Raw genomic sequence first — 26,659 nt, forward strand, 5'->3', positions numbered from 1 at the left:
AACAAACAAAGATCACAAAACGTACAGTCAAAAAGAAAAAGGTCATTAAACAACAGGATACACTTACACCGTCAGAACAACAGCTATCCACGGATGAAACCGTGGAAGATACTTATACGACACAAGAACAGATCACTACACATGAAGCACAAGAAATCACTGACGTTCTCGACACTGCCCAGACCACCACTCCTCAAGTGTTGGAAGCTCCCGCAGATATTTCTGAAACGACGAAACCTTTAGACGAAGAAGAAATGCCTGAAGAAACAGTAGTAGAGGAAATTGTGTCTCCAGATGGCAAAACTAAGATGACAAAGAAAACTAAGCGAGTTGTCAAAAAGAAGACGGTTAGAGATATTCCTGAAACTATAGATCTTGAACTGAAAGAACCGAAGTCAGAATTGGAAGAAACACAGCCTGATCAGGTGGATGATTTACCTGAAGTAACGGTTATCGAAGAGGTTGCCCCAGATGGTAGCATAAAAATCACAAAACGAACAAAACGTGTAACCAAAAAGAAGGCCATCAATGTGACTCCAGAATTATCAGAAAAGGAGCCTAAGGAACAGGAACCTATTGCGGAAGAACCCAACGACACAGAAAAGTTGGATTATCTGCAAGAGCAAAAGAAACCTGAAGAATCTGAAGAGGGTCCTGAGGAAACGGTGACAGAAGAGATTATGATGCCTGACGGTAAGACCAAACAAACAAAGATCACAAAACGTACAGTCAAAAAGAAAAAAGTCATAATGCAACAAGATACACTTACACCTATGGAACAACAGCCATCCATGGATGAAACTGTAGAAGAGACATACACGACTCAAGAACAGATCACCACACAGGAAGCACTAGAAATCACTGACGCTCTCGACACTGCCCAGACCACCACTCCTCAAGTGTTGGAAGCTCCCGCAGATACTTCTGAAACGACGAAACCTTTGGACGAAGAAGAAATGCCTGAAGAAATCGTGGTAGAAGAAATCGTGTCTCCAGATGGAGAGACTAAGATCACAAAGAAAACTAAGCGTGTTGTCAAAAAGAAGGCGGTTAGAGATATTCCTGAAACTAAAGATCTTGAACTGAAAGAACCGAAGTCAGAAGTCGAAGAAACACAGCCTGATCAGGTGGATGATTTACCTGAAGTAACGGTTATCGAAGAGGTTGCCCCAGATGGTAGCATCAAAATCACAAAACGAACAAAACGTGTTACCAAGAAGAAGATCATCAATGTGACTCCAGAATTATCAGAAAAGGAGCCTAAGGAACAGGAACCTATTGCGGAAGAACCCAACGACACAGAAAAGTTGGATTATCTGCAAGAGCATAAGAAACCTGAAGAATCTGAAGAGGGTCCTGAGGAAACGGTGACAGAAGAGATTATGATGCCTGACGGTAAGACCAAACAAACAAAGATCACAAAACGTACAGTCAAAAAGAAAAAAGTCATAATGCAACAAGATACACTTACACCTATGGAACAACAGCCATCCATGGATGAAACTGTAGAAGAGACATACACGACTCAAGAACAGATCACCACACAGGAAGCACTAGAAATCACTGACGCTCTCGACACTGCCCAGACCACCACTCCTCAAGTGTTCGAAGCTCCCGCAGATACTTCTGAAACGACGAAACCTTTGTACGAAGAAGAAATGCCTGAAGAAATCGTGGTAGAAGAAATCGTGTCTCCAGATGGCAAGACTAAGATCACAAAGAAAACTAAGCGTGTTGTCAAAAAGAAGGTGGTTAGAGATATTCCTGAAACTAAAGATCTTGAACTGAAAGAACCGAAGTCAGAAGTGGAAGAAACACAACCTGATGAGGTAAATGATTTACCAGAAGAAACTGTTATCGAAGAGGTTGCCCCAAATGGTAGCATTAAAATCACAAAACGTACAAAACGTGTTACCAAGAAGAAGACCATCAGCGTGACTCCGGAATTATCAGAAAAGGAGCCGAAGGAACGGCAACCTATTGTGGAAGAACCTGACGACACAGAAAAGTTGGATGATCTGCAAGAGCAAAAGAAACCTCAAGAATCTGAAGAGGGTCCTGAGGAAACTCTGATAGAAGAAACCATGATGCCTGACGGTAAGACCAAACAAACAAAGATCACAAAACGTACAGTCAAAAAGAAAAAGGTCACTAAACAACAGGATACACTTACACCGTCAGAACAACAGCCATCCACGGATGAAACTGTGGAAGATACTTATACGACACAAGAACAGATCACTACACATGAAGCACAAGAAATCACTGACGTTCTCGACAATGCCCAGACCACCACTCCTCAAGTGTTGGAAGCTCCTGCAGATATTTCTGAAACGACGAAACCTTTGGACGAAGAAGAAATGCCTGAAGAAACAGTAGTAGAGGAAATCGTGTCACAAGATGGCAAAACTAAGATGACAAAGAAAACTAAGCGAGTTGTCAAAAAGAAGACGGTTAGAGATATTCCTGAAACTATAGATCTTGAACTGAAAGAACCGAAGTCAGAAGTGGAAGAAACACAGCCTGATCAGGTGGATGATTTACCTGAAGTAACGGTTATCGAAGAGGTTGCCCCAGATGGTAGCATCAAAATCACAAAACGAACAAAACGTGTAACCAAAAAGAAGGCCATCAATGTGACTTCAGAATTATCAGAAAAGGAGCCTAAGGAACAGGAACCTATTGCGGAAGAACCCAACGACACAGAAAAGTTGGATTATCTGCAAGAGCAAAAGAAACCTGAAGAATCTGAAGAGGGTCCTGAGGAAACGGTGACAGAAGAGATTATGATGCCTGACGGTAAGACCAAACAAACAAAGATCACAAAACGTACAGTCAAAAAGAAAAAAGTCATAATTGAACAAGATACACTTACACCTATGGAACAACAGCCATCCATGGATGAAACTGTAGAAGAGACATACACGACTCAAGAACAGATCACCACACAGGAAGCACTAGAAATCACTGACGCTCTCGACACTGCCCAGACCACCACTCCTCAAGTGTTGGAAGCTCCCGCAGATACTTCTGAAACGACGAAACCTTTGGACGAAGAAGAAATGCCTGAAGAAATCGTGGTAGAAGAAATCGTGTCTCCAGATGGCAAGACTAAGATCACAAAGAAAACTAAGCGTGTTGTCAAAAAGAAGGTGGTTAGAGATATTCCTGAAACTAAAGATCTTGAACTGAAAGAACCGAAGTCAGAAGTGGAAGAAACACAACCTGATGAGGTAAATGATTTACCAGAAGAAACTATTATCGAAGAGGTTGCCCCAGATGGTAGCATCAAAATCACAAAACGTACAAAACGTGTTACCAAGAAGAAGACCATCAGCGTGACTCCGGAATTATCAGAAGAGGAGCCCAAGGAACGGCAACCTATTGTGGAAGAACCTGACGACACAGAAAAGTTGGATGATCTGCAAGAGCAAAAGAAACCTCAAGAATCTGAAGAGGGTCCTGAGGAAACTCTGATAGAAGAAACCATGATGCCTGACGGTAAGACCAAACAAACAAAGATCACAAAACGTACAGTCAAAAAGAAAAAGGTCATTAAACAACAAGATAAACTTACACCGTCAGAACAACAGCCATCCACGGATGAAACCGTGGAAGATACTTATACGACACAAGAACAGATCACTACACATGAAGCACAAGAAATCACTGACGTTCTCGACACTGCCCAGACCACCACTCCTCAAGTGTTGGAAGCTCCCGCAGATATTTCTGAAACGACGAAACCTTTGGACGAAGAAGAAATGCCTGAAGAAACCGTTATCGAGGAAATCGTGTCTCCAGATGGCAAAACTAAGATCACAAAGAAAACTAAGCGTGTTGTCAAAAAGAAGATGGCTAAAGATATTCCTGAAACAATGGTTCTTGAACTGAAAGAACCGAAGTCAGAAGTGGAAGAAACACAGCCTGATGAGGTAGATGATTTACCTGAAGTAACGGTTATCGAAGAGGTTGCCCCAGATGGTAGCATCAAAATCACAAAACGAACAAAACGTGTAACCAAGAAGAAGACCATCGGTGTGACTCCAGAATTATCAGAAAAGGAGCCAAAGGAACAGCAACCTATTGTGGAAGAACCTGACGAAACGGAAAAGTTGGATGATGTACAAGAGCAAAAAAAACCCGAAGAAATTGAAGAAGGTCCCGAGGAAACTGTGACAGAAGAAATCGTGATGCCTGACGGTAAGACCAAACAAACAAGGATCACAAAACGTACAGTCAAAAAGAAAAAAGTCATAAAACAACAAGACACACTGACACCTTCAGAACAACAGCCATCCACGGGTGAAACCGTGGAAATGACGTACACGACACAAGAACAAATCACTACACAGAAAGCACAAGAAATCATTGACGTTCTGGACACTGCCCAGACCACCACTCCTCAAGTGTTGGAAGCTCCCGCAGATACTTCTGAAACGACGAAACCTTTAGACGAAGAAGAAATGCCTGAAGAAACAGTAGTAGAGGAAATCGTGTCACAAGATGGCAAAACTAAGATAACAAAGAAAACTAAGCGAAATGTCAAAAAGAAGACGGTTAGAGATATTCCTGAAATTATAGACCTTGAACTGAAAGAACCGAAGTCAGAAGTGGAAGAAACACAGCCTGATCAGGTGGATGATTTACCTGAAGTAACGGTTATCGAAGAGGTTGCTCCAGATGGTAGCATCAAAATCACAAAACGAACAAAACGTGTAACCAAAAAGAAGGCCATCAGCGTGACTCCGGAATTATCAGAAGAGGAGCCCAAGGAACGGCAACCTATTGTGGAAGAACCTGACGACACAGAAAAGTTGGATGATCTGCAAGAGCAAAAGAAACCTCAAGAATCTGAAGAGGGTCCTGAGGAAACTCTGATAGAAGAAACCATGATGCCTGACGGTAAGACCAAACAAACAAAGATCACAAAACGTACAGTCAAAAAGAAAAAGGTCATTAAACAACAGGATACACTTACACCGTCAGAACAACAGCCATCCACGGATGAAACCGTGGAAGATACTTATACGACACAAAAACAGATCACTACACATGAAGCACAAGAAATCACTGACGTTCTCGATACTGCCCAGACCACCACTCCTCAAGTGTTGGAAGCTCCCGCAGATATTTCTGAAACGACGAAACCTTTGGACGAAGAAGAAATGCCTGAAGAAACCGTTATCGAGGAAATCGTGTCTCCAGATGGCAAGACTAAGATCACAAAGAAAACTAAGCGTGTTGTCAAAAAGAAGACGGCTAAAGATATTCCTGAAACAATGGTTCTTGAACTGAAAGAACCGAAGTCAGAAGTGGAAGAAACACAGCCTGATGAGGTAGATGATTTACCTGAAGTAACGGTTATCGAAGAGGTTGCCCCAGATGGTAGCATCAAAATCACAAAACGAACAAAACGTGTAACCAAGAAGAAGACCATCGGTGTGACTCCAGAATTATCAGAAAAGGAGCCAAAGGAACAGCAACCTATTGTGGAAGAACCGGACGAAACGGAAAAGTTGGATGATGTACAAGAGCAAAAGAAACCCGAAGAAATTGAAGAAGGTCCCGAGGAAACTGTGACAGAAGAAATCATGATGCCTGACGGTAAGACCAAACAAACAAGGATCACAAAACGTACAGTTAAAAAGAAAAAAGTCATAAAACAACAAGACACACTAACACCTTCAGAACAACAGCCATCCACGGATGAAACCGTGGAAATGACGTACACGACACAAGAACAAATCACTAAACAGAAAGCACAAGAAATCGTTGACGTTCTGGACACTGCCCAGACCACCACTCCTCAAGTGTTGGAAGCTCCCGCAGATACTTCTGAAACGACGAAACCTTTGGACGAAGAAGAAATGCCTGAAGAAACAGTAGTAGAGGAAATCGTGTCTCCAGATGGCAAAACTAAGATCACAAAGAAAACTAAGCGTGTTGTCAAAAAGAAGACGGCTAAAGATATTCCTGAAATAATGGATCTTGAACTGAAAGAACCGAAGTCAGAAGTGGAAGAAACACAGCCTGATGAGGTAGATGATTTACCTGAAGTAACGGTTATCGAAGAGGTTGCCCCAGATGGTAGCATCAAAATCACAAAACGAACAAAACGTGTAACCAAGAAGAAGACCATCGGTGTGACTCCAGAATTATCAGAAAAGGAGCCAAAGGAACAGCAACCTATTGTGGAAGAACCTGACGAAACAGAAAAGTTGGACGATGTACAAGAGCAAAAGAAACCCGGAGAAATTGAAGAAGGTCCTGAGGAAACTGTGACAGAAGAAATCATGATGCCTGACGGTAAGACCAAACAAACAAGGATCACAAAACGTACAGTCAAAAAGAAAAAAGTCATAAAACAACAAGACACACTAACACCTTCAGAACAACAGCCATCCACGGATGAAACCGTGGAAGTGACGTACACGACACAAGAACAAATCACTACACAGAAAGCACAAGAAATCACTGACGTTCTCGACACTGCCCAGACCACCACTCCTCAAGTGTTGGAAGCTCCCGCAGATACTTCTGAAACGAAGAAACCTTTGGACGAAGAAGAAATGCCTGAAGAAACAGTAGTAGAGGAAATCGTGTCTCCAGATGGCAAAACTAAGATCACAAAGAAAACTAAGCGTGTTGTCAAAAAGAAGACGGCTAAAGATATTCCTGAAATAATGGATCTTGAACTGAAAGAACCGAAGTCAGAAGTGGAAGAAACACAGCCTGATGAGGTAGATGATTTACCTGAAGTAACGGTTATCGAAGAGGTTGCCCCAGATGGTAGCATCAAAATCACAAAACGAACAAAACGTGTAACCAAGAAGAAGACCATCGGTGTGACTCCAGAATTATCAGAAAAGGAGCCAAAGGAACAGCAACCTATTGTGGAAGAACCTGACGAAACAGAAAAGTTGGACGATGTACAAGAGCAAAAGAAACCCGGAGAAATTGAAGAAGGTCCTGAGGAAACTGTGACAGAAGAAATCATGATGCCTGACGGTAAGACCAAACAAACAAGGATCACAAAACGTACAGTCAAAAAGAAAAAAGTCATAAAACAACAAGACACACTAACACCTTCAGAACAACAGCCATCCACGGATGAAACCGTGGAAGTGACGTACACGACACAAGAACAAATCACTACACAGAAAGCACAAGAAATCACTGACGTTCTCGACACTGCCCAGACCACCACTCCTCAAGTGTTGGAAGCTCCCGCAGATACTTCTGAAACGAAGAAACCTTTGGACGAAGAAGACATGCCTGAAGAAACCATGGTAGAGGAAATTGTGTCTCCTGATGGTAAGACTAAGATCACAAAGAAAACTAAGCGTGTTGTTAAAAAGAAAACGATTAGAGATATTCCTGAAACTAAAGATCTTGAACTGAAAGAACCGAAGTCAGAAGTGGAAGAAACACAGCCTGATGAGGTAGATGATTTACCTGAAGTAACGGTTATCGAAGAGGTTGCCCCCGATGGTAGCATCAAAATCACAAAACGAACAAAACGTGTAACCAAGAAGAAGACCATCGGTGTGACTCCAGAATTATCAGAAAAGGAGCCAAAGGAACAGCAACCTATTGTGGAAGAACCTGACGAAACAGAAAAGTTGGACGATGTACAAGAGCAAAAGAAACCCGGAGAAATTGAAGAAGGTCCTGAGGAAACTGTGACAGAAGAAATCATGATGCCTGACGGTAAGACCAAACAAACAAGGATCACAAAACGTACAGTCAAAAAGAAAAAAGTCATGAAACAACAAGACACACTAACACATTCAGAACAACAGCCATCCACGGATGAAACCGTGGAAGTGACACAAGAACAAATCACTACACAGAAAGAACAAGAAATTACTGACGTTCTCGACACTGCCCAGACCACCACTCCTCAAGTGTTGGAAGCTCCCGCAGATACTTCTGAAACTACGAAACCTTTGGACGAAGAAGAAATGCCTGAAGAAACAGTAGTAGAGGAAATCGTGTCTCCAGATGGCAAAACTAAGATGACAAAGAAAACTAAGCGAGTTGTGAAAAAGAAAACGATTAGAGATATTCCTGAAACTAAAGATCTTGAACTGAAAGAACCGAAGTCAGAAGTGGAAGAAACACAGCCTGATGAGGTAGATGATTTACCTGAAGTAACGGTTATCGAAGAGGTTGCCCCAGATGGTAGCATCAAAATCACAAAACGAACAAAACGTGTAACCAAGAAGAAGACCATCGGTGTGACTCCAGAATTATCAGAAAAGGAGCCAAAGGAACAGCAACCTATTGTGGAAGAACCTGACGAAACAGAAAAGTTGAACGATGTACAAGAGCAAAAGAAACCCGAAGAAATTGAAGAAGGTCCTGAGGAAACTGTGACAGAAGAAGTCATGATGCCTGACGGTAAGACCAAACAAACAAGGATCACAAAACGTACAGTCAAAAAGAAAAAAGTCATAAAACAACAAGACACACTAACACATTCAGAACAACAGCCATCCACGGATGAAACCCTGGAAGTGACACAAGAACAAATCACTACACAGAAAGAACAAGAAATCACTGACGTTCTTGACACTGCCCAGACCACCACTCCTCAAGTGTTGGAAGCTCCCGCAGATACTTCTGAAACTACGATACCTTTGGACGACGAAGAAATGCCTGAAGAAACAGTAGTAGAGGAAATCGTGTCTCCAGATGGCAAAACTAAGATGACAAAGAAAACTAAGCGAGTTGTCAAAAAGAAGACGGTTAGAGATATTCCTGAAACTAAAGATCTTGAACTGAAAGAACCGAAGTCAGAAGTGGAAGAAACACAGCCTGATGAGGTAGATGATTTACCTGAAGTAACGGTTATCGAAGAGGTTGCCCCAGATGGTAGCATCAAAATCACAAAACGAACAAAACGTGTAACCAAGAAGAAGACCATCGGTGTGACTCCAGAATTATCAGAAAAGGAGCCAAAGGAACAGCAACCTATTGTGGAAGAACCTGACGAAACGGAAAAGTTGGATGATGTACAAGAGCAAAAGAAACCCGAAGAAATTGAAGAAGGTCCTGAGGAAACTGTGACAGAAGAAATCATGATGCCTGACGGTAAGACCAAACAAACAAGGATCACAAAACGTACAGTCAAAAAGAAAAAAGTCATAAAACAACAAGACACACTAACACATTCAGAACAACAGCCATCCACGGATGAAACCGTGGAAATGACGTACACGACACAAGAACAAATCACTACACAGAAAGCACAAGAAATCATTGACGTTCTGGACACTGCCCAGACCACCACTCCTCAAGTGTTGGAAGCTCCCGCAGATACTTCTGAAACGACGAAACCTTTGGACGAAGAAGAAATGCCTGAAGAAACAGTAGTAGAGGAAATCGTGTCTCCAGATGGCAAAACTAAGATCACAAAGAAAACTATGCGTGTTGTCAAAAAGAAGACGGTTAAAGATATTCCTGAAACTATGGATCTTGAACTGAAAGAACCGAAGTCAGAAGTGGAAGAAACACAGCCTGATGAGGTACATGATTTACCTGAAGTAGCGGTTATCGAAGAGGTTGCCCCAGATGGTAGCATCAAAATCACAAAACGAACAAAACGTGTAACTAAGAAGAAGACCATCGGTGTGACTCCAGAATTATCAGAAAAGGAGCCAAAGGAACAGCAACCTATTGTGGAAGAACCTGACGAAACGGAAAAGTTGGATGATGTACAAGAGCAAAAGAAACCCGAAGAAATTGAAGAAGGTCCCGAGGAAACTGTGACAGAAGAAATCATGATGCCTGACGGTAAGACCCAACAAACAAGGATCACAAAACGTACAGTTAAAAAGAAAAAAGTCATAAAACAACAAGACACACTAACACCTTCAGAACAACAGCCATCCACGGATGAAACCGTGGAAGTCTCGTACACGACACAAGAACAAATCACTACACAGAAAGCACAAGAAATCACTGACTTTCTCGACACTGCCCAGACCACCACTCCTCAAGTGTTGGAAGCTCCCGCAGATACTTCTGAAACGACGAAACCTTTGGACGAAGAAGAAATGCCTGAAGAAACAGTAGTAGAGGAAATCGTGTCTCCTGATGGCAAAACTAAGATCACAAAGAAAACTAAGCGTGTTGTCAAAAAGAAGACGGCTAAAGATATTCCTGAAACAATGGATCTTGAACTTAAAGAACCGAAGTCAGAAGTGGAAGAAACACAGCCTGATGAGGTAGATGATTTACCTGAAGTAACGGTTATCGAAGAGGTTGCCCCAGATGGTAGCATCAAAATCACAAAACGAACAAAACGTGTAACCAAGAAGAAGACCATCGGTGTGACTCCAGAATTATCAGAAAAGGAGCCAAAGGAACAGCAACCTATTGTGGAAGAACCTGACGAAACGGAAAAGTTGGATGATGTACAAGAGCAAAATAAACCCGAAGAAATTGAAGAAGGTCCCGAGGAAACTGTGACAGAAGAAATCATGATGCCTGACGGTAAGACCCAACAAACAAGGATCACAAAACGTACAGTCAAAAAGAAAAAAGTCATAAAACAACAAGACACACTAACACCTTCAGAACAACAGCCATCCACGGATGAAACCGTGGAAGTCTCGTACACGACACAAGAACAAATCACTACACAGAAAGCACAAGAAATCACTGACGTTCTCGACACTGCCCAGACCACCACTCCTCAAGTGTTGGAAGCTCCCGCAGATACTTCTGATACGACGAAACCTTTGGACGAAGAAGAAATGCCTGAAGAAACAGTATTAGAGGAAATCGTGTCTCCAGATGGCAAAACTAAGATCACAAAGAAAACTAAGCGTGTTGTCAAAAAGAAGACGGCTAAAGATATTACTGAAGCAATGGATCTTGAACTGAAAGAACCGAAGTCAGAAGTGGAAGAAACACAGCCTGATGAGGTAGATGATTTACCTGAAGTAACGGTTATCGAAGAGGTTGCCCCAGATGGTAGCATCAAAATCACAAAACGAACAAAACGTGTAACCAAGAAGAAGACCATCGGTGTGACTCCAGAATTATCAGAAAAGGAGCCAAAGGAACAGCAACCTATTGTGGAAGAACCTGACGAAACGGAAAAGTTGGATGATGTACAAGAGCAAAAGAAACCCGAAGAAATTGAAGAAGGTCCCGAGGAAACTGTGACAGAAGAAATCATGATGCCTGACGGTAAGACCCAACAAACAAGGATCACAAAACGTACAGTTAAAAAGAAAAAAGTCATAAAACAACAAGACACACTAACACCTTCAGAACAACAGCCATCCACGGATGAAACCGTGGAAGTCTCGTACACGACACAAGAACAAATCACTACACAGAAAGCACAAGAAATCACTGACTTTCTCGACACTGCCCAGACCACCACTCCTCAAGTGTTGGAAGCTCCCGCAGATACTTCTGAAACGACGAAACCTTTGGACGAAGAAGAAATGCCTGAAGAAACAGTAGTAGAGGAAATCGTGTCTCCTGATGGCAAAACTAAGATCACAAAGAAAACTAAGCGTGTTGTCAAAAAGAAGACGGCTAAAGATATTCCTGAAACAATGGATCTTGAACTGAAAGAACCGAAGTCAGAAGTGGAAGAAACACAGCCTGATGAGGTAGATGATTTACCTGAAGTAACGGTTATCGAAGAGGTTGCCCCAGATGGTAGCATCAAAATCACAAAACGAACAAAACGTGTAACCAAGAAGAAGACCATCGGTGTGACTCCAGAATTATCAGAAAAGGAGCCAAAGGAACAGCAACCTATTGTGGAAGAACCTGACGAAACGGAAAAGTTGGATGATGTACAAGAGCAAAATAAACCCGAAGAAATTGAAGAAGGTCCCGAGGAAACTGTGACAGAAGAAATCATGATGCCTGACGGTAAGACCAAACAAACAAGGATCACAAAACGTACAGTCAAAAAGAAAAAAGTCATAAAACAACAAGACACACTAACACCTTCAGAACAACAGCCATCCACGGATGAAACCGTGGAAGTCTCGTACACGACACAAGAACAAATCACTACACAGAAAGCACAAGAAATCACTGACGTTCTCGACACTGCCCAGACCACCACTCCTCAAGTGTTGGAAGCTCCCGCAGATACTTCTGAAACGACGAAACCTTTGGACGAAGAAGAAATGCCTGAAGAAACAGTAGTAGAGGAAATCGTGTCTCCAGATGGCAAAACTAAGATCACAAAGAAAACTAAGCGTGTTGTCAAAAAGAAGACGGCTAAAGATATTACTGAAGCAATGGATCTTGAACTGAAAGAACCGAAGTCAGAAGTGGAAGAAACACAGCCTGATGAGGTAGATGATTTACCTGAAGTAACGGTTATCGAAGAGGTTGCCCCAGATGGTAGCATCAAAATCACGAAACGAACAAAACGTGTAACCAAGAAGAAGACCATCGGTGTGACTCCAGAATTATCAGAAAAGGAGCCAAAGGAACAGCAACCTATTGTGGAAGAACCTGACGAAACGGAAAAGTTGGATGATGTACAAGAGCAAAAGAAACCCGAAGAAATTGAAGAAGGTCCTGAGGAAACTGTGACAGAAGAAATCATGATGCCTGACGGTAAGACCAAACAAACAAGGATCACAAAACGTACAGTCAAAAAGAAAAAAGTCATAAAACAACAAGACACACTAAAACCTTCAGAACAACAGCCATCCATGGATGAAACCGTGGAAGTCTCGTACACGACACAAGAACAAATCACTACACAGAAAGCACAAGAAATCACTGACGTTCTCGACACTGCCCAGACCACCACTCCTCAAGTGTTGGAAGCTCCCGCAGATACTTCTGAAACGACGAAACCTTTGGACGAAGAAGAAATGCCTGAAGAAACAGTAGTAGAGGAAATCGTGTCTCCTGATGGCAAAACTAAGATCACAAAGAAAACTAAGCGTGTTGTAAAAAAGAAAACGATTAGAGATATTCCTGAAACTAAAGATCTTGAACTGAAAGAACCGAAGTCAGAAGTGGAAGAAACACAGCCTGATGAGGTAGATGATTTACCTGAAGTAACGGTTATCGAAGAGGTTGCCCCAGATGGTAGCATCAAAATCACAAAACGAACAAAACGTTTAACCAAGAAGAAGACCATCGGTGTGACTCCAGAATTATTAGAAAAGGAGCCAAAGGAACAGCAACCTATTGTGGAAGAACCTGACGAAACGGAAAAGTTGGATGATGTACAAGAGCAAAAGAAACCCGAAGAAATTGAAGAAGGCCCCGAGGAAACTGTGACAGAAGAAATCATGATGCCTGACGGTAAGACCAAACAAACAAGGATCACAAAACGTACAGTCAAAAAGAAAAAAGTCATAAAACAACAAGACACACTAACACCTTCAGAACAACAGCCATCCACGGATGAAACCGTGGAAGTGACGTACACGACACAAGAACAAATCACTACACAGAAAGCACAAGAAATCACTGACATTCTCGACACTGCCCAGACCACCACTCCTCAAGTGTCGGAAGCTCCCGCAGATACTTCTGAAACGAAGAAACCTTTGGACGAAGAAGACATGCCTGAAGAAACCATGGTAGAGGAAATTGTGTCTCCTGATGGTAAGACTAAGATCACAAAGAAAACTAAGCGTGTTGTTAAAAAGAAAACGATTAGAGATATTCCTGAAACTAAAGATCTTGAACTGAAAGAACCGAAGTCAGAAGTGGAAGAAACACAGCCTGATGAGGTAGATGATTTACCTGAAGTAACGGTTATCGAAGAGGTTGCCCCCGATGGTAGCATCAAAATCACAAAACGAACAAAACGTGTAACCAAGAAGAAGACCATCGGTGTGACTCCAGAATTATCAGAAAAGGAGCCAAAGGAACAGCAACCTATTGTGGAAGAACCTGACGAAACGGAAAAGTTGGATGATGTACAAGAGCAAAAGAAACCCGAAGAAATTGAAGAAGGTCCCGAGGAAACTGTGACAGAAGAAATCATGATGCCTGACGGTAAGACCAAACAAACAAGGATCACAAAACGTACAGTCAAAAAGAAAAAAGTCATAAAACAACAAGACACACTAACACCTTCAGAACAACAGCCATCCACGGATGAAACCGTGGAAGTCTCGTACACGACACAAGAACAAATCACTACACAGAAAGCACAAGAAATCACTGACGTTCTCGACACTGCCCAGACCACCACTCCTCAAGTGTTGGAAGCTCCCGCAGATACTTCTGAAACGACGAAACCTTTGGACGAAGAAGAAATGCCTGAAGAAACAGTAGTAGAGGAAATCGTGTCTCCAGATGGCAAAACTAAGATCACAAAGAAAACTAAGCGTGTTGTCAAAAAGAAGACGGCTAAAGATATTCCTGAAGCAATGGATCTTGAACTGAAAGAACCGAAGTCAGAAGTGGAAGAAACACAGCCTGATGAGGTAGATGATTTACCTGAAGTAACGGTTATCGAAGAGGTTGCCCCAGATGGTAGCATCAAAATCACAAAACGAACAAAACGTGTAACCAAGAAGAAGACCATCGGTGTGACTCCAGAATTATCAGAAAAGGAGCCAAACGAACAGCAACTTATTGTGGAAGAACCTGACGAAACGGAAAAGTTGGATGATGTACAAGAGCAAAAGAAACCCGAAGAAATTGAAGAAGGTCCTGAGGAAACTGTGACAGAAGAAATCATGATGCCTGACGGTAAGACCAAACAAACAAGGATCACAAAACGTACAGTCAAAAAGAAAAAAGTCATAAAACAACAAGACACACTAAAACCTTCAGAACAACAGCCATCCACGGATGAAACCGTGGAAGTCTCGTACACGACACAAGAACAAATAACTACACAGAAAGCACAAGAAATCACTGACGTTCTCGACACTGCCCAGACCACCACTCCTCAAGTGTTGGAAGCTCCCGCAGATACTTCTGAAACGACGAAACCTTTGGACGAAGAAGAAATGCCTGAAGAAACAGTAGTAGAGGAAATCGTGTCTCCTGATGGCAAAACTAAGATCACAAAGAAAACTAAGCGTGTTGTAAAAAAGAAAACGATTAGAGATATTCCTGAAACTAAAGATCTTGAACTGAAAGAACCGAAGTCAGAAGTGGAAGAAACACAGCCTGATGAGGTAGATGATTTACCTGAAGTAACGGTTATCGAAGAGGTTGCCCCAGATGGTAGCATCAAAATCACAAAACGAACAAAACGTGTAACCAAGAAGAAGACCATCGGTGTGACTCCAGAATTATTAGAAAAGGAGCCAAAGGAACAGCAACCTATTGTGGAAGAACCTGACGAAACGGAAAAGTTGGATGATGTACAAGAGCAAAAGAAACCCGAAGAAATTGAAGAAGGACCCGAGGAAACTGTGACAGAAGAAATCATGATGCCTGACGGTAAGACCAAACAAACAAGGATCACAAAACGTACAGTCAAAAAGAAAAAAGTCATAAAACAACAAGACACACTAACACCTTCAGAACAACAGCCATCCACGGATGAAACCGTGGAAGTGACGTACACGACACAAGAACAAATCACTACACAGAAAGCACAAGAAATCACTGACGTTCTCGACACTGCCCAGACCACCACTCCTCAAGTGTTGGAAGCTCCCGCAGATACTTCTGAAACGAAGAAACCTTTGGACGAAGAAGACATGCCTGAAGAAGCCATGGTAGAGGAAATTGTGTCTCCTGATGGTAAGACTAAGATCACAAAGAAAACTAAGCGTGTTGTCAAAAAGAAGACGGTTAAAGATATTCCTGAAACTATGGATCTTGGACTGAAAGAACCGAAGTCAGAAGTGGAAGAAACACAGCCTGATGAGGTAGATGATTTACCTGAAGTAACGGTTATCGAAGAGGTTGCCCCAGATGGTAGCATCAAAATCACAAAACGAACAAAACGTGTAACCAAGAAGAAGACCATCGGTGTGACTCCAGAATTATTAGAAAAGGAGCCAAAGGAACAGCAACCTATTGTGGAAGAACCTGACGAAACGGAAAAGTTGGATGATGTACAAGAGCAAAAGAAACCCGAAGAAATTGAAGAAGGACCCGAGGAAACTGTGACAGAAGAAATCATGATGCCTGACGGTAAGACCAAACAAACAAGGATCACAAAACGTACAGTCAAAAAGAAAAAAGTCATAAAACAACAAGACACACTAACACCTTCAGAACAACAGCCATCCACGGATGAAACCGTGGAAGTGACGTACACGACACAAGAACAAATCACTACACAGAAAGCACAAGAAATCACTGACGTTCTCGACACTGCCCAGACCACCACTCCTCAAGTGTTGGAAGCTCCCGCAGATACTTCTGAAACGAAGAAACCTTTGGACGAAGAAGACATGCCTGAAGAAGCCATGGTAGAGGAAATTGTGTCTCCTGATGGTAAGACTAAGATCACAAAGAAAACTAAGCGTGTTGTCAAAAAGAAGACGGTTAAAGATATTCCTGAAACTATGGATCTTGGACTGAAAGAACCGAAGTCAGAAGTGGAAGAAACACAGCCTGATGAGGTAGATGATTTACCTGAAGTAACGGTTATCGAAGAGGTTGCCCCAGATGGTAGCATCAAAATCACAAAACGAACAAAACGTGTAACCAAGAAGAAGACCATCGGTGTGACTCCAGAATTATTAGAAAAGGAGCCAAAGGAACAGCAACCTATTGTGGAAGAACCTGACGAAACGGAAAAGTTGGATGATGTACAAGAGCAAAAGAAACCCGAAGAAATTGAAGAAGGACCCGAGGAAACTGTGACAGAAGAAATCATGATGCCTGACGGTAAGACCAAACAAACAAGGATCACAAAACGTACAGTCAAAAAGAAAAAAGTCATAAAACAACAAGACACACTAACACCTTCAAAACAACAGCCATCCACGGATGAAACCGTGGAAGTCTCGTACACGACACAAGAACAAATCACTACACAGAAAGCAAAAGAAATCATTGACGTTCTGGACACTGCCCAGACCACCACTCCTCAAGTGTTGGAAGCTCCCGCAGATACTTCTGAAACGACGAAACCTTTGGACGAAGAAGAAATGCCGGAAGAAACAGTAGTAGAGGAAATCGTGTCTCCAGATGGCAAAACTAAGATCACAAAGAAAACTAAGCGTGTTGTCAAAAAGAAGACGGCTAAAGATATTCCTGAAGCAATGGATCTTGAACTGAAAGAACCGAAGTCAGAAGTGGAAGAAACACAGCCTGATGAGGTAGATGATTTACCTGAAGTAACGGTTATCGAAGAGGTTGCCCCAGATGGTAGCATCAAAATCACAAAACGAACAAAACGTGTAACCAAGAAGAAGACCATCGGTGTGACTCCAGAATTATCAGAAAAGGAGCCAAAGGAACAGCAACCTATTGTGGAAGAACCTGATGAAACGGAAAAGTTGGATGATGTACAAGAGCAAAAGAAACCCGAAGAAATTGAAGAAGGTCCCGAGGAAACTGTGACAGAAGAAATCATGATGCCTGACGGTAAGACCAAACAAACAAGGATCACAAAACGTACAGTCAAAAAGAAAAAAGTCATAAAACAACAAGACACACTAACACCTTCAGAACAACAGCCATCCACGGATGAAACCGTGGAAGTGACGTACACGACACAAGAACAAATCACTACACAGAAAGCACAAGAAATCACTAACGTTCTCGACACTGCCCAGACCACCACTCCTCAAGTGTTGGAAGCTCCCGCAGATACTTCTGAAATGACGAAGCCTTTGGACGAAGAAGAAATGCCTGAAGAAACAGTAGTAGAGGAAATCGTGTCTCCAGATGGCAAAACTAAGATCACAAAGAAAACTAAGCGTGTTGTCAAAAAGAAGACGGTTAAAGATATTCCTGAAATTATGGATCTTGGACTGAAAGAACCGAAGTCAGAAGTGGAAGAAACACAGCCTGATGAGGTAGATGATTTACCTGAAGTAATGGTTATCGAAGAGGTTGCCCCAGATGGTAGCATCAAAATCACAAAACGAACAAAACGTGTAACCGAGAAGAAGACCATCGATGTGACTCCAGAATTATCAGAGAAGGAGCCCAAGAAACAGCAACCTGTTGTGGAAGAACCTGACGACACAGAAAAGTTGGATGATCTGCAAGACCAAAAGAAACCTGAAGAAACTGAAGAGGGTCCTGAGGAAACGGTGATAGAAGAAATCATGATACCTGACGGTAAGACCAAACAAACAAAGATCACAAAACGTATAGTCAAAAAGAAAAAAGTCATAAAACAACAAGACACACTTACACCTTCAGAACAACAGCCATCCATGGATGAAACCGTGGAAGTGACACAAGTACAAATCACTACACAGAAAGCACAAGAAATCACTGACGTTCTCGACACTGCCCAGACCACCACTCCTCAAGTGTTGGAAGCTCCCGCTGATACTTCTGAAACGAAGAAACCTTTGGACGAAGAAGAAATGCCTGAAGAAACCGTGGTAGAGGAAATTGTGTCTCCTGATGGTAAGACTTCTAAGATCACAAAGAAAACTAAGCGTATTGTAAAAAAGAAAACGATTAGAGATATTCCTGAAACTAAAGATCTTGAACTGAAAGAACCGAAGTCAGAAGTGGAAGAAACACAGCCTGATGAGGTAGATGATTTACCTGAAGTAACGGTTATCGAAGAGGTTGCCCCAGATGGTAGCATCAAAATCACAAAACGAACAAAACGTGTAACCAAGAAGAAGACCATCGGTGTGACTCCAGAATTATCAGAAAAGGAGCCAAAGGAACAGCAACTTATTGTGGAAGAACCTGATGAAACGGAAAACTTGGATGATGTACAACAGCAAAAGAAACCTGAAGAAATTGAAGAAGGTCCTGAGGAAACTGTGACAGAAGAAATCATGATGCCTGACGGTAAGACCAAACAAACAAGGATCACAAAACGTACAAACAAAAAGAAAAAACTCATAACACAACAAGACACACTTTCACCTACAGAACATCAGCCATCCACGGATGAAACCGTGGAAGAGACGTACACGACACTCGAACAAATCACTACACAGAAAACACAAGAAATCGCTGACGTTTTCGACACTGCCCAAACAATCATTCCTGAAATTTTAGAAGCTCCTGCAGATACTTCTGAAACGACACAACCTTTGGACGAAGAAGCAATGCCCGAAGAAACCGTGGTAGAGGAAATTGTGTCTCCTGATGATAAGACTAAGATCACAAAGAAAACTAAGCGTGTTGTCAAAAAAAAGACGATTAAAGATATTCCTGAAACTAAAGATCTTGAACTGAAAGAACCGAAGTCAGAAGTAGAAGAAACACGGCTTGATGAGGTACGTGATTTACCAGAAGAATCTGTTATCAAAGAGGTTGTCCCAGATGGTAGCATCAAAACAAAACGAACAAAACGTGTTACCAAGAAGAAGACCATCGGTGTGACTCGCGAATTATCAGAAATGGAGCCCAAGGAACAGCAACCTATTGTGGAAGAACCTGATGACACAGCAATGTTGGATGACCTTCAAGAGCAAAAGAAACCTGAAGAAACTGAAGAGGGTCCTGAAGAAACGGTCACAGAAGAAATCATGATGCCTGACGGTAAGACCAAACAAACAAGGATCACAAAACGTACAAACAAAAAGAAAAAACTCATAACACAACAAGACACACTTTCACCTACAGAACATCAGCCATCTACGGATGAAACCGTGGAAGAGACGTACACGACACACGAACAAATCACTTCACAGAAAGCACAAGAAATCACTGACGTTTTCAATACTGCTCAAACAACCATTCCTCAAATTTTAGAAGCTCCTGCAGATACTTCTGAAACGACGCAACCTTTGGACGAAGAAGCAATGCCCGAAGAAACCGTGGTAGAGGAAATTGTGTCTCCTGATGGTAAGACTAAGATCACAAAGAAAACTAAGCGTGTTGTCAAAAAGAAGACGATTAGAGATATTCCTGAAACTAAAGATCTTGAACTGAAAGAACCGAAGTCAGAAGTGGAAGAAACACAGCCTGATGAGGTAGATGATTTACCTGAAGTAACGGTTATCGAAGAGGTTGCTCCAGATGGTAGCATCAAAATCACAAAACGAACGAAACGAGTAACCAAGAAGAAGACCATCGGTGTGACTCCAGAATTATCAGAAAAGGAGCCAAAGGAACAGCAACCTATTGTGGAAGAACCTGACGACGCAGAAAAGTTGGATGACCTTCAAGAGCAAAAGAAACCTGAAGAAACTGAAGAGGGTCCTGAAGAAACGGTCACAGAAGAAATCATGATGCCTGATGGTAAGAACAAACAAACAAAGATCACAAAACGTACAGTCAAAAAGAAAAAAGTCATAACACAACAAGACACACTTTCACCTACAGAACATCAGCCATCTACGGATGAAACTGTGGAAGAGACGTACACGACACACGAACAAATCACTACACAGAAAGCACAAGAAATCACTGACGTTTTCGACACAGCTCAAACAACCATTCCTCAAATTTTAGAAGCTCCTGCAGATACTTCTGAAACGACGCAACCTTTGGACAAAGAAGCAATGCCCGAAGAAACCGTGGTAGAGGAAATTGTGTCTCCTGATGGTAAGACTAAGATCACAAAGAAAACTAAGCGTGTTGTCAAAAAGAAGACGATTAGAGATATTCCTGAAACTAAAGATCTTGAACTGAAAGAACCGAAGTCAGAAGTGGAAGAAACACAGCCTGATGAGGTAGATGATTTACCTGAAGTAACGGTTATCGAAGAGGTTGCTCCAGATGGTAGCATAAAAATCACAAAACGAACGAAACGAGTAACCAAGAAGAAGACCATCGGTGTGACTCCAGAATTATCAGAAAAGGAGCCAAAGGAACAGCAACCTATTGTGGAAGAACCTGACGACACAGAAAAGTTGGATGACCTTCAAGAGCAAAAGAAACCTGAAGAAACTGAAGAGGGTCCTGAAGAAACGGTCACAGAAGAAATCATGATGCCTGATGGTAAGACCAAACAAACAAAGATCACAAAACGTACAGTCAAAAAGAAAAAAGTCATAACACAACAAGACACACTTTCACCTACAGAACATCAGCCATCTACGGATGAAACCGTGGAAGAGACGTACACGACACACGAACAAATCACTACACAGAAAGCACAAGAAATCACTGACGTTTTCGACACAGCTCAAACAACCATTCCTCAAATTTTAGAAGCTCCTGCAGATACTTCTGAAACGACGCAACCTTTGGACGAAGAAGCAATGCCCGAAGAAACCGTGGTAGAGGAAATTGTGTCTCCTGATGGTAAGACTAAGATCACAAAGAAAACTAAGCGTGTTGTCAAAAAGAAGACGATTAGAGATATTCCTGAAACTAAAGATCTTGAACTGAAAGAACCGAAGTCAGAAGTGGAAGAAACACAGCCTGATGAGGTAGATGATTTACCTGAAGTAACGGTTATCGAAGAGGTTGCTCCAGATGGTAGCATAAAAATCACAAAACGAACGAAACGAGTAACCAAGAAGAAGACCATCGGTGTGACTCCAGAATTATCAGAAAAGGAGCTAAAGGAACAGCAACCTATTGTGGAAGAACCTGACGACACAGAAAAGTTGGATGACCTTCAAGAGCAAAAGAAACCTGAAGAAACTGAAGAGGGTCCTGAAGAAACGGTCACAGAAGAAATCATGATGCCTGATGGTAAGACCAAACAAACAAAGATCACAAAACGTACAGTCAAAAAGAAAAAAGTCATAACACAACAAGACACACTTTCACCTACAGAAAATCAGCCATCTACGGATGAAACCGTGGAAGAGACGTACACGACACACGAACAAATCACTACACAGAAAGCACAAGAAATCACTGACGTTTTCAATACTGCTCAAACAACCATTCCTCAAATTTTAGAAGCTCCTGCAGATACTTCTGAAACGACGCAACCTTTGGACGAAGAAGCAATGCCCGAAGAAACCGTGGTAGAGGAAATTGTGTCTCCTGATGGTAAGACTAAGATCACAAAGAAAACTAAGCGTGTTGTCAAAAAGAAGACGATTAGAGATATTCCTGAAACTAAAGATCTTGAACTGAAAGAACCGAAGTCAGAAGTGGAAGAAACACAGCCTGATGAGGTAGATGATTTACCTGAAGTAACGGTTATCGAAGAGGTTGCTCCAGATGGTAGCATAAAAATCACAAAACGAACGAAACGAGTAACCAAGAAGAAGACCATCGGTGTGACTCCAGAATTATCAGAAAAGGAGCCAAAGGAACAGCAACCTATTGTGGAAGAACCTGACGACACAGAAAAGTTGGATGACCTTCAAGAGCAAAAGAAACCTGAAGAAACTGAAGAGGGTCCTGAAGAAACGGTCACAGAAGAAATCATGATGCCTGATGGTAAGACCAAACAAACAAAGATCACAAAACGTACAGTCAAAAAGAAAAAAGTCATAACACAACAAGACACACTTTCACCTACAGAACATCAGCCATCTACGGATGAAACTGTGGAAGAGACGTACACGACACACGAACAAATCACTACACAGAAAGCACAAGAAATCACTGACGTTTTCGACACAGCTCAAACAACCATTCCTCAAATTTTAGAAGCTCCTGCAGATACTTCTGAAACGACGCAACCTTTGGACGAAGAAGCAATGCCCGAAGAAACCGTGGTAGAGGAAATTGTGTCTCCTGATGGTAAGACTAAGATCACAAAGAAAACTAAGCGTGTTGTCAAAAAGAAGACGATTAGAGATATTCCTGAAACTAAAGATCTTGAACTGAAAGAACCGAAGTCAGAAGTGGAAGAAACACAGCCTGATGAGGTAGATGATTTACCTGAAGTAACGGTTATCGAAGAGGTTGCTCCAGATGGTAGCATAAAAATCACAAAACGAACGAAACGAGTAACCAAGAAGAAGACCATCGGTGTGACTCCAGAATTATCAGAAAAGGAGCCAAAGGAACAGCAACCTATTGTGGAAGAACCTGACGACACAGAAAAGTTGGATGACCTTCAAGAGCAAAAGAAACCTGAAGAAACTGAAGAGGGTCCTGAAGAAACGGTCACAGAAGAAATCATGATGCCTGATGGTAAGACCAAACAAACAAAGATCACAAAACGTACAGTCAAAAAGAAAAAAGTCATAACACAACAAGACACACTTTCACCTACAGAACATCTGCCATCTACGGATGAAACTGTGGAAGAGACGTACACGACACACGAACAAATCACTACACAGAAAGCACAAGAAATCACTGACGTTTTCGACACAGCTCAAACAACCATTCCTCAAATTTTAGAAGCTCCTGCAGATACTTCTGAAACGACGCAACCTTTGGACGAAGAAGCAATGCCCGAAGAAACCCTGGTAGAGGAAATTGTGTCTCCTGATGGTAAGACTAAGATCACAAAGAAAACTAAGCGTGTTGTCAAAAAGAAGACGATTAGAGATATTCCTGAAACTAAAGATCTTGAACTGAAAGAACCGAAGTCAGAAGTGGAAGAAACACAGCCTGATGAGGTAGATGATTTACCTGAAGTAACGGTTATCGAAGAGGTTGCTCCAGATGGTAGCATAAAAATCACAAAACGAACGAAACGAGTAACCAAGAAGAAGACCATCGGTGTGACTCCAGAATTATCAGAAAAGGAGCCAAAGGAACAGCAACCTATTGTGGAAGAACCTGACGACACAGAAAAGTTGGATGACCTTCAAGAGCAAAAGAAACCTGAAGAAACTGAAGAGGGTCCTGAAGAAACGGTCACAGAAGAAATCATGATGCCTGATGGTAAGACCAAACAAACAAAGATCACAAAACGTACAGTCAAAAAGAAAAAAGTCATAACACAACAAGACACACTTTCACCTACAGAACATCAGCCATCTACGGATGAAACTGTGGAAGAGACGTACACGACACACGAACAAATCACTACACAGAAAGCACAAGAAATCACTGACGTTTTCGACACAGCTCAAACAACCATTCCTCAAATTTTAGAAGCTCCTGCAGATACTTCTGAAACGACGCAACCTTTGGACGAAGAAGCAATGCCCGAAGAAACCCTGGTAGAGGAAATTGTGTCTCCTGATGGTAAGACTAAGATCACAAAGAAAACTAAGCGTGTTGTCAAAAAGAAGACGATTAGAGATATTCCTGAAACTAAAGATCTTGAACTGAAAGAACCGAAGTCAGAAGTGGAAGAAACACAGCCTGATGAGGTAGATGATTTACCTGAAGTAACGGTTATCGAAGAGGTTGCTCCAGATGGTAGCATAAAAATCACAAAACGAACGAAACGAGTCACCAAGAAGAAGACCATCGGTGTGACTCCAGAATTATCAGAAAAGGAGCCAAAGGAACAGCAACCTATTGTGGAAGAACCTGACGACACAGAAAAGTTGGATGACCTTCAAGAGCAAAAGAAACCTGAAGAAACTGAAAAAGGTCCTGAGGAAACGGTGACAGAAGAAATCATGATGCCTGATGGTAAGTCCAAACAAACAAAGATCACAAAACGTACAGTCAAAAAGAAAAAAGTCATAACACAACAAGACACACTTTCACCTACAGAAAATCAGCCATCTACGGATGAAACCGTGGAAGAGACGTACACGACACACGAACAAATCACTACACAGAAAGCACAAGAAATCACTGACGTTTTCAATACTGCTCAAACAACCATTCCTCAAATTTTAGAAGCTCCTGCAGATACTTCTGAAACGACGCAACCTTTGGACGAAGAAGCAATGCCCGAAGAAACCGTGGTAGAGGAAATTGTGTCTCCTGATGGTAAGACTAAGATCACAAAGAAAACTAAGCGTGTTATCAAAAAGAAGACGATTAGAGATATTCCTGAAACTAAAGATCTTGAACTGAAAGAACCGAAGTCAGAAGTGGAAGAAACACAGCCTGATGAGGTAGATGATTTACCTGAAGTAACGGTTATCGAAGAGGTTGCTCCAGATGGTAGCATAAAAATCACAAAACGAACGAAACGAGTAACCAAGAAGAAGACCATCGGTGTGACTCCAGAATTATCAGAAAAGGAGCCAAAGGAACAGCAACCTATTGTGGAAGAACCTGACGACACAGAAAAGTTGGATAACCTTCAAGAGCAAAAGAAACCTGAAGAAACTGAAGAGGGACCTGAAGAAACGGTCACAGAAGAAATCATGATGCCTTCAGGTAAGACCAAACAAACAAAGATCACAAAACGTACAGTCAAAACGAAAAAAGTCATAACACAACAAGACACACTTTCACCTACAGAACATCTGCCATCTACGGATGAAACCGTGGAAGAGACGTACACGACACACGAACAATTCACTACACAGAAAGCACAAGAAATCACTGACGTTTTCGACACAGCTCAAACAACCATTCCTCAAATTTTAGAAGCTCCTGCAGATATTTCTGAAACGACGCAACCTTTGGACGAAGAAGCAATGCCCGAAGAAACCCTGGTAGAGGAAATTGTGTCTCCTGATGGTAAGACTAAGATCACAAAGAAAACTAAGCGTGTTGTCAAAAAGAAGACGATTAGAGATATTCCTGAAACTAAAGATCTTGAACTGAAAGAACCGAAGTCAGAAGTGGAAGAAACACAGCCTGATGAGGTAGATGATTTACCTGAAGTAACGGTTATCGAAGAGGTTGCTCCAGATGGTAGCATAAAAATAACAAAACGAACGAAACGAGTAACCAAGAAGAAGACCATCGGTGTGACTCCAAAATTATCAGAAAAGGAGCCAAAGGAACAGCAACCTATTGTGGAAGAACCCGACGACACAGACAAGTTGGATGATCTGCAAGAGCAAAATAAACCCGGAGAAACTGAAGAGGGTCCTGAGGAAACGGTGATAGAAGAAATCATGATGCCTGACGGTAAGACCAAACAAACAAAGATCACAAAACGTACAGTCAAAAAGAAAAAAGTCATAACACAACAAGACACACTTTCACCTACAGAACATCAGCCATCCACGGATGAAACCGTGGAAGAGACATACACGACACACGAACAAATCACTACACAGAAAGCACAAGAAATCACTGACGTTTTCGACACTGCTAAAACAACAATTCCTCATATTTTAGAAGCTCCTGCAGATACTTTTGAAACGACGCAACCTTTGGACGTAGAAGCACTGCCCGAAGAAACCGTGGTAGAGGAAATTGTGTCTCCTGATGGTAAGACTAAGATCACAAAGAAAACTAGGCGTGTTGTCAAAAAGAAGACGATTGGAGATATTTCTGAAACTAAAGATCTTGAACTGAAAGAACCGAAGTCAGAAGTGGAAAAAACACAGCCTGATGAGGTAGATGATATACCTGAAGTAACGGTTATCGAAGAGGTTGCTCCAGATGGTAGCATCAAAATCACAAAACGAACAAAACGAGTAACCAAGAAGAAGACCATCGGTGTGACTCCAGAATTACCTGAAATGGAGCCCAAGGAACAGCAACCTTTTGTGGAAGAACCTGACGACACAGAAAAGTTGGATGACCTTCAAGAGCAAAAGAAACCTGAAGAAACTGAAGAGGGTCCTGAAGAAACGGTCACAGAAGAAATCATGATGCCTGATGGTAAGACCAAACAAACAAA

At 41.9% G+C, this 26,659-nt stretch overlaps 1 protein-coding gene across 1 annotated transcript in view; it reads left to right on the forward strand.

Moving 5' to 3' along the window:
• Positions 1-26,659, forward strand: part of LOC121738440 (titin) — a 130,448-nt gene that overhangs the window by 74,354 nt on the left and 29,435 nt on the right. Inside the window, exons 35-36 of the mRNA XM_042130481.1 lie at positions 1,011-5,607; positions 5,833-26,640. Of these exons, the coding sequence (XP_041986415.1) occupies positions 1,011-5,607; positions 5,833-26,640 (25,405 nt within the window). The remainder of the gene's footprint in view (positions 1-1,010; positions 5,608-5,832; positions 26,641-26,659) is intronic.

Source organism: Aricia agestis, chromosome Z (genome assembly GCF_905147365.1).
Source record: "Aricia agestis chromosome Z, ilAriAges1.1, whole genome shotgun sequence".
Lineage (NCBI taxonomy): Eukaryota > Metazoa > Arthropoda > Insecta > Lepidoptera > Lycaenidae > Aricia > Aricia agestis.